Source organism: Nematolebias whitei, chromosome 5 (assembly GCF_014905685.2).
Source record: "Nematolebias whitei isolate Nwh7 chromosome 5, NemWhi1, whole genome shotgun sequence".
Classification (NCBI taxonomy): Eukaryota; Metazoa; Chordata; class Actinopteri; order Cyprinodontiformes; family Rivulidae; genus Nematolebias; species Nematolebias whitei.
In genome coordinates, this window is record NC_056502.1 from 6165927 (window position 1) to 6174361 (window position 8435).

At 43.5% G+C, this 8435-nt stretch overlaps 4 protein-coding genes across 4 annotated transcripts in view; 2 read left to right on the forward strand and 2 right to left on the reverse strand.

Annotated features, from left to right (window-relative positions):
* Window positions 1-737, forward strand: part of LOC119409641 (apoptosis-associated speck-like protein containing a CARD) — a 2912-nt gene extending 2175 nt beyond the window's left edge. The window contains exon 3 of the mRNA XM_037676542.1: window positions 409-737. Within this exon, the coding sequence (XP_037532470.1) occupies window positions 409-737 (329 nt within the window). The remainder of the gene's footprint in view (window positions 1-408) is intronic.
* Window positions 738-1734: 997 nt separating this feature from the next.
* Window positions 1735-3417, forward strand: dnajc28 (DnaJ (Hsp40) homolog, subfamily C, member 28). The gene is made up of 2 exons (XM_037676738.1): window positions 1735-1778; window positions 2246-3417. The coding sequence occupies exon 2, from the start codon at window positions 2266-2268 to the stop codon at window positions 3364-3366; it is 1101 nt and encodes a 366-aa protein (XP_037532666.1). The 5' UTR covers window positions 1735-1778; window positions 2246-2265; the 3' UTR covers window positions 3367-3417.
* A 1055-nt stretch (window positions 3418-4472) lies between these two features.
* On the reverse strand, window positions 4473-4884 carry LOC119409838 (potassium voltage-gated channel subfamily E member 1). Its single transcript, XM_037676741.1, has one exon. The coding sequence runs from the start codon at window positions 4882-4884 to the stop codon at window positions 4474-4476; it is 411 nt and encodes a 136-aa protein (XP_037532669.1). The 3' UTR covers window position 4473.
* A 2256-nt stretch (window positions 4885-7140) lies between these two features.
* Window positions 7141-8435, reverse strand: part of si:ch211-225p5.8 (uncharacterized protein LOC555567 homolog) — a 3518-nt gene continuing 2223 nt past the window's right edge. Inside the window, exons 4-5 of the mRNA XM_037676742.1 lie at window positions 7499-7658; window positions 7141-7414 (exon numbers count right to left, since the gene is read on the reverse strand). Of these exons, the coding sequence (XP_037532670.1) occupies window positions 7384-7414; window positions 7499-7658 (191 nt within the window). The 3' untranslated portion in view covers window positions 7141-7383. The remainder of the gene's footprint in view (window positions 7415-7498; window positions 7659-8435) is intronic.

The window sequence follows — 8435 nt, forward strand, 5'->3', positions numbered from 1 at the left end:
TATGTATATATACATATAAATATGTACATACATATATTATAAATATATATGTATATATATTAGCGCTGATGCTAACCCTATACATTATCTCTGAAGCTAACATGAAAGTGGAGTAATTTCTCCTTTCTGGCTGAACGTCAGATGATGTCCAGCTGATTGGAGCTCTCGCCAGAACAACCAGTCTACATTACTTACCCAGAATGCATTGCAGGATAAATAAAATAGCCACGTCCATTTGTCTTTTTTTTTTTTTATTTAAAAATCAAACTGCCTACATTATTCCTATGGTCTTGTTTCATTAGAAGAAATAATTGTTTATCAAATAAGACTTATTGTTCCAACAGAGATCCCTTCAATTTTTTTTGTTAAGTTTTAGATGTCGGTTGATGTTTTTGCTCTCCTCTTCAGCCGAGCACTGTTATAAAGAAATGCACATTCGTCTTTTTAAATATATATATATTTTTTATGTTTTCTCAGAGGAGCACTTTGTGGACAAACACAGAGACCAGCTGATCCAGAGAGTGTCCAACGTTTCCGCCATCTTGGATCAGCTTTTAAAGGAAAAAGTGATTACAGATGAAATTTATGATGATATCAGATCCAAACCAACCAGTGTAGCCAAGATGAGGGAGATCTACACTGGTCCAATGAAAGGAGGAAAATGCTGCAAAGATGTCTTGTACAAAATCCTTAAAAATCTGGAACCATTTCTCATCGCCGACCTCGAGGGAAACTAATCTCTGCAGGAAAGTTTACTTCAAAATTTACCAGAACAAACTGGCAATGAATTGGTAATAAAAGTCTTTTTACACACCTGATTGTCTTTCTATTTGTTAAGCATTACTTGTTTTGTTTAGTAGCAATATTTCATAAACACTGTTAAAAAATGTGCAGAAAAAGTTTATATATATATATATATATATATATATATATATATATTTTTTTTTTTTAATACTGTATTTTAAAAATTTCTGGAAGCTCTGAAAGCAAATTAAAAGTGTTAGCTGTAGGTTTATTAAAAGGTTAGCTTTTAAATCTGTCCAGGTGAGCTTGGAGGTTTGCTGGGGTTGACTGTAGTTTTATTGTACTGCCACAAATACAGACATGAAAGAAGTCCATCCATCCATTTTCTTTACCCGCTTATTCCATTTTGGGTCACGGGGGTCGCTGGTGCCCATGTCCAGCAGTCACTGTGCGAGGGGCGGGGTACACCCTGGACGGGTCGCAAGTCCATCGCAGGGCCACATAGAGACAAACGAGACAAACAATCATTCACTCTCTCACTCACACCTAGGGACAATTTAGAGTTACCAATCAGCCTAACATGCATGTTTTTGGACTGTGGGAGGAAACCGGAGTACCCGGAGAAAACCCACGCATGCACGGAGAGAACATGCAAACTCCACCCAGAAAGGCCCCTGGACCTGGGTTTGAACCAGGGACCTGCTCGCTGAGAGGCAGCAGCTCTACCAGTTGCGCCACCGTGCTGCCATGAAAGAAGTCAACTGATGATAAAAGTAAGATTCGACCCAATTGAGTTGTTACAAGGGAATTCAAACTCTGAAACTATTAGCATTTTATTAAGATACCTGAAACAGGTCGTTTGTTTGAAAGAACGTGAGTTATATTTATTTATTTTATTTATTGGAGCGCCATTCCAGTTCACATTCTTAACCAGCAGGTGGCGGTACAGCTTCAAATATTTCCTGCCGACCGTCAAATAAAACCGAAGAAGAAGAAGAAACCGGAAATAAACGGTTCTTCTGTGTTTTGAGCAGGTTCGTGCTTGTTCAGATTTATTGATGTTTTTAAATGTGTCGCAGTTTGATTTTTATCGAACCGAACTACATTCTGGTCGGTTTTGGACCATTTGTTTGTGTCAGAATCATCCATAGATGATTAACAGTTGCGCTTAATTATGTCGCCTGTGTCTGTCAGTAAAATATCTGTAAACAGTCAGACAAAATGTCTGCAGCTCACTTCATTTTACAGAAATTGAGTTTTCTAATATTTTACGAAAACAACAAAAACTCGTTTCTCATCACGAGTGTTATTTTGTGACATAGTTCATTTATTATTTATTTATACACATATTTTATTTATTTAATGGTTTTGAAGCGCAGATGTCTGAAAAGTTCTGAGTTTGAAACAGTCTGAAACCTTAAATGGATGTTCTGTAGGAGTTCTGTTTTTAGGCCCGACTGGACCGGGTCAGTTCTCCTCTGACGTCACGTTTTCGCTTCAGGTCTGAGGACCGAGGCAGAGATGAGCTGCAGTTTCCACCTCCACCGCAGGTCGGTCCTGCTGGTCCCGTCCCGACACTCGGTTCTGATCAGGTGGCTCGGTTCGGCTCGTCGGATCAGCCGGAGCCTCCAGGAGAACTACCGCCTCCTGCAGCTCCCTGAGGAGGACCGCAGCAGCCCAGAGCAGGTGAAGGACGCCTACCTGCGCCTCGCCAAGCTCTACCATCCGGACTCCGGAGCCGCCACAGCCAATCCGGTTCTGTTTGCTCGGGTTGAGGAGGCGTACCGGGCCGTGCTGACCCATCAGAGCAGAACCATGCCCTCTGATGGAGAGGAGGAGGAGGAGAGGCCCAGGGGGGCAGCTCTGCAGCACAGATCCTACCTCAGCTATGACGGCGTGGGCTCGGGCACGCCCAGCCAGCGGGAGCGTCAGTACCGGCAGGTCCGTGTGGACCGGGCGGTCGAGCAGGTTCTGGATTACAGACAGAGGGAGCAGGAGCGGGCGGCGGCGGCGGACGGGGCGCTGGTGGAGCGGGACGTGCGTCAGCGCAGCAGGAACATAAGGATCACGCAGGCGGTGGAGCGGCTGGTGGAGGACCTGATCCAGGAGTCCATGGTCCGCGGAGACTTCCAGAACCTGAGCGGCGCCGGGAAACCCCTCAACAAGTTCCAGCACAACCCGTACGCCGACCCGATGACCCACAACCTGAACCGCATCCTCATCGACAACGGCTACCAGCCTCCCTGGGTGGTGACGCAACGGGACATCAGAGAAGCCACGGCCCGGATCCGGAACCAGCTGCTGGAGGGCCGGGCCCAGCTCGGCGACCCAATGACTCCCACCGAGCAGAACCAGTGGGAGCAGCTGTGTGGGTCGGTCCAGGAGGAGCTGCTGAAGCTCAACAAGATGGTGGACGACTACAACCTGATTGTCCCAATGCTGAGCATGCAGATGGTCCACTTCAGTCTGACCCGGGAGGTGAACCGGGCCGCCAGAGGCGCTGAGCAGCACCGAGCGGATCAGCTGAGGGCCCGAGAGGAGAAGAGAGACCACGCTGCAGTCGAAACCAGACCTGATAAACCGGGTCTCATATCCTGGGTGCAGAACTTACTCCGAACATAAACCGGGTCGGACCAAAAACCAGAACTTTAAATTTAAAGCCAGGAAATAAAAATCTGAAGTCCAGATCAGCCCGATGGGTCGCTTACCAGAACCTAGCTCAGTTCAAGATGGCCGCTCGGCCCCATCTCACTCTCAGCTGCTTCCACAAACTTCAGCTCTGCTTGAGTAGCTGTGGCGGCCATTTTGATTCAGGTGGACGATGTCTCACATCCAGATCCGTCAACTGGCTCATGAGAAATTTTGCTAACAATTCAGACAAATGAACGCTGACTGGGTCCTGATCAAACCGTTAGTTTCAGTTGAAGATTTAATCTTTAATCTCTTTGTTTGTTTGTTTGTTTGTTTGTTTGCTTTTAAAGTTTCATAAAAGATGAACACTTTCAGCTGAAAAGTGATTTTTTTGAGTCGGCGCTCTCGTTATTGACGAGGTTCTGATCGGACTCCAGAGTTCCCGACTGAGATCAATATTTTCATATTTTTCTGACTCGTGTTTCTAAAACATGAAAATCTGAATTTCTGAAGAATAAATTTTCAAAACTTTATTTCAACATAAAGACGAACATTCAAACAGAACCTCCTGGTGTTCTGAAGAACTGAACTGTGGGGAAAGTCCAGAACCTCGGTCCAAACGAGTGGTTCTGTTCAAAATTATTTGAAACCCGGGTCTTTATCACCAGAATCTTCCTGCAGGTTCTGACATCTGACCCAACTGGTTTCTGAAAGGAACTTCTTTACTGAACAGAATCAGAACCAAAGCCCAACAGAGTTCTGTGTCAGAAGAACTCAGCAGGTTCTCAGGAGAACAGTTCTGTTCTGAAGTGTTTCTGGATCTTCTGGGTCCAGGTTTTAAAAGTTCTGGTCTCGCTGTGTTCCTTCCAACGATCCGGACCTTCCCGTGTTCTGTTGAAGTGGTCCGGATCGACGGTTCTGCAAACATGTTGTTTTGGACTTTGGCTGTTTTTCTCCCTCCCAGTTTCGGCTGTTGTAGCTGAAGGTTTTCAGAGGAAGTGCTTTTTGTTCCTGAAAGAAACCTCTGGAGGCCCGTAGAACTGCAGATCCGGACCACTTAAAGAACCGAACCTCCCGCAGAACCACAGACGTTTTGGATCATTGCCCGTCCAGCTGCAGGGCCGCAGGGTTGCAGATGACCACAGGCTCCTTGCTTCGGGCCCCGCCGCCCCCTGCCCCCCTCTGCAGGGCCTCGGCTACGGCTCTGGACGGCGCCGGCACCGCGGCGGTCCAGTCGTGGGCGATGTACTGATGGAACGGGTCCTGGGAGTTCTCCAGCTTCTTGGAGCGGATGAAGCTGAACATGATGCCAAAGGTGAAGAAGCTGAACATCCCCACCACCAGCAGGACGTACAGAACCCCCTGAGGCTCCGCCCCCGACTGCTGTGAGGCATGATGGGAGGTGTAGTTCTGAGGCGGGGAGGGCAACAGGAGGCCGGAGCTGTTGAAGCAGTGCTGCAGGAGAGCGACCAGGAGCGACTGCAGCTCGGTGCTGTTGGTGGGGGCCATGACCCCCCCCCCTGCACCCCGGATCAGGAAACTGCAACAAGAAAATAAAAATCTGCAGAATTTGAATGTTTTAATAATGCAGCTTTTAATTATTTGTGCATAAAACCAGAAAATAACAAGTTAAAGTAAAAAAATTATGCAAATAAAATATTTTATTAAAAAAATAATAATAACTGAAAGATCAATATTCTGCTAATTAATTTAAAATGCATTAATTTATTATATTTTATTTATGTCTGCATTTAAATAAGAAACTTATCAAATAAAGAAATCGTTTTTTTAGACTTCAGTGAAATGTGCGGGATGTTGACGAGAATTATTTTTATATGTTGAAGGAAGTTTGAGAAGATAAACCATAAAGAGAACAAAGATTAAAAATAATCACACAAACACATCTGACCATAATCACTTCAAATAAAGATGTTTTTCTGAAAAATGGAAAACTGAAGTCACTTTTTCTTGTTTTATCTTTAAAACTATAAAAATATTCTTCAGATTTAGACAGATTTTTTTAATTTTTAATCTTAAGAAAACATTTCACAGCTCAGGATTCTTACCTGAAACTAGAAGATTTCAGAAGAATTATAATTTTAATGTTTCAGACGAACAATCTGCACTAGTTTCTCACTTTGGTCAAATATTTAATTAGATAAAATGTTTTTAGAGTTTTAATGCAGTTTGTCACCGTCTGCCATCAGAACTGGAACCAGACTTTTCTGCAAACTTAAGTTCTGCAGCAGAATCTGAAGATCTTTACAGAAAACTAACTTTTTTTTTGAGCCGTTTGATGACCTTCAACGTTAAAATAAGTTTTCTGATCAAATTTTATTATTTTCATTTGTTTGATTTATTGAAATGAATCAAACCTTTTCAGAAACTGAATTATGTAAAATATGATGTGTATCCGAACAGAAAAACTCATTTTTTAATTTGTGTATTAGTTTAAATGTTTAGTTTGGAGGTTCATGGAGTTCTGATCCGGTCCACGAGCTGAAATCTGATCCCGAATCAGTTTCAAGGTCACTCCAAACAGTTTCCTTTAATTAAAACGTTAGAAGATATTTTTCCATCTGAAGTGAGCCTGGGGAAACTACTGAGGATTCATCCTTTTATGGAAATATTTATGTCTCTTTATAATTAAAATAATTATTTGTTTAACTGGATTCTCTTCATCTACTTTTAGGACTTGTGCGAAAATCTGATGATGTTTTAGGTCAGATTGATGCAGAAATATAGAAAATTATCAAGAGTTCACAAACTTTCAAGCACCTCTGTATATTTTCTGAATTTTTCGTCCCGGTCTGGAGGATTACTGACGTCTCCTCATCTTTCAGAATGAGTTAAATTAATCCAGATTAAGCTCCTGGTTCCATCAGAAACGTACCTGTGGAGGGTCTGCAGCAGGAAGCGGGTCTGAAGTAAACGAAACTCACAATCTTCTCTCAGACTCCAGGATCGTGAATCAAGCCGTGCAGCGAGGTCAACAGGTCAACACGTTCCATGAAACCGGAGGTCACGGTTTAAGGTCCCGGTGTGGTTCACCTCAGAGGTCCGAGCAGGTTTCTGATCTGTGTTCAGGATCCTCTTCAGTCCAAGTGTTCGAGTGTTCCTGCTGTGTTTTATAGTGTTCAGACGTGTGTGTGTTCAGACGATGGACATGGCAGAGTGTGTGTCGCTGTGTTTCTGAGCTGCAGGAGAACAAAGCAGCTTTCAGAGTGAAGGCGGTCAGACGAGAGGAGATGGGATTAAATTACAACTGGACCTCCTTCAGATGTCCTCTGTGTGTGTGTTATACAGTAATTTCAGATTATTCACAGTTTTGTTAGAGACGTGTCAGTTTGTTTCTGTTTGAAGCTTGTTTTGTTGTTATTTGTTGTGTTTTTATTTATTGTTGTTTTGTTGTGTCCATTCTAATCTCTACCTGTCTTGAGTCATGCCTCCTCAGCCCCGCCCCCTCTCACCTGTCCCCTGTCTCAATGAGCTCAGCTGTCTCCCATGTCTCAGTGCATGTGTCCACTCGGGTGTCCTTCATGTCCCTGCTCAGGTTCTCCTCTGTGACTCACGGAGAGTTTGTGTACGTTTTTTTCAGCCATTTTGTTTTGTTTGATAAAACTTTTAGTTTCCGTTAGAGTTCCTGCTGTCGGGCCCAGTTAGACTCCTAACGGTGGTTCTGAATGTGTCTAGACACACATTTGAGCTAATGCTGAGACACAGAGATGTGATGATTTCATCTTTTTTAATTTCAAATAACGCTGGTCAATAAATCAAAGGTTATCAATAAAACATTTATGAAAACAGAAATATTAAAGTTCTCTCTTTGGGAGTGTAAAGCGCAGATTTCTCTTCTGCAGCAGCAGCAGGGACGTTCTTTTGTTTGAGCCACAACTGGAGAATTGAAAAGTAAAAACGAAAAGAGAAAGTGACATAACCTTCAAGACCTCATCATGTGAGTCATGTTCTCATCCTGCAGATGTGTAACTGAGGTCTCCACATCTGGACTCAGGCACTGTTGTCCTTCATCTGTAAAAGTCTGGAAAAACAAAAACAAGTCAATAAAACAGGAGAAACAACAAATAAAACAAAGACAAAATAAACAAATGGTTTTAAATCGTACGCTTCCTGGGCCTTCAGAGCCTTCTTCTCCTCTCGCTCCTCGTGTTCGTCCCAAGTCTTCTTGTAACAGTAAACCAGGACCATGATGAGCCACAGCTGCAGAACCACGATCAGAACGTACATCAGGATCTCCGAGACCACCGAGACCACCTCCCGGTTGGCTGGAAGACACAGAACCAACAACCCGCAGTTAAACAGGAGACGTTTATACAAACACAACGTGAGTTTTGTTAGCTACCATCGAACGAAAGGAACAAAACATCTCGTAACTGTCCCATAAAACCCAGCAGAAACGTCAGACTGAACACGTGAAACCACCAGAACCTTCTGTTCCTCCAGATGTAGGAGTTCCTTTGTTCCACTGTGTAGTTTTCACACTGCGACTGTTTGAAAAGGCTCTGGTTTCAGTTTGGGTTTTGGGCTGATGAAGAGCAGTGCTGCCCCTCCCCCAGCCCGCTCCTCAGAGAAAAGCGGGAATCACCATGGCAACGGCCGATGAGTCTGCAAATTCTGAGTTCTTTGATTCAGCAGGTTATGTTTTTCCATCATGGCTGACGCTGAACGTAATCTGTGTTTTGAACATTTTTAGTCCTGATGTGAACGTTTAGGTTCAGGAAGATTTAATAAAATTTTTACAGAATTTTGTTTTAAAGTCCAAAAACAAACAAAAATGCACACAGACAGCTGTAACAGACTCTGATGTTAAAGTCAAAGAGCTTCAAATTCCTTTTCACAATTTACAGAAGAATGAATTAGAATGAATTTTGGTCAGTTGATTTGGTTTCTTTTCAATTTCAGACATTTTATCCCATCCATCTGTCTGTCCATCCGTCTGTCCGTTCATCTGTCTGTCCGTTCATCTGTCTGTCCATCTGTCCATCCGTCCATCCATCTGTCCGTCCATCTGTTCATCTGTCTGTCCATCTGTTCATCTGTCC

Excerpts from the sequence above, each read along its gene's own strand:
- dnajc28 (XM_037676738.1), top strand. The coding sequence starts at position 2,266 with ATGAGCTGCAGTTTCCACCTCCACCGCAGGTCGGTCCTGCTGGTCCCG.
- LOC119409838 (XM_037676741.1), bottom strand. The coding sequence starts at position 4,884 with ATGGCCCCCACCAACAGCACCGAGCTGCAGTCGCTCCTGGTCGCTCTC.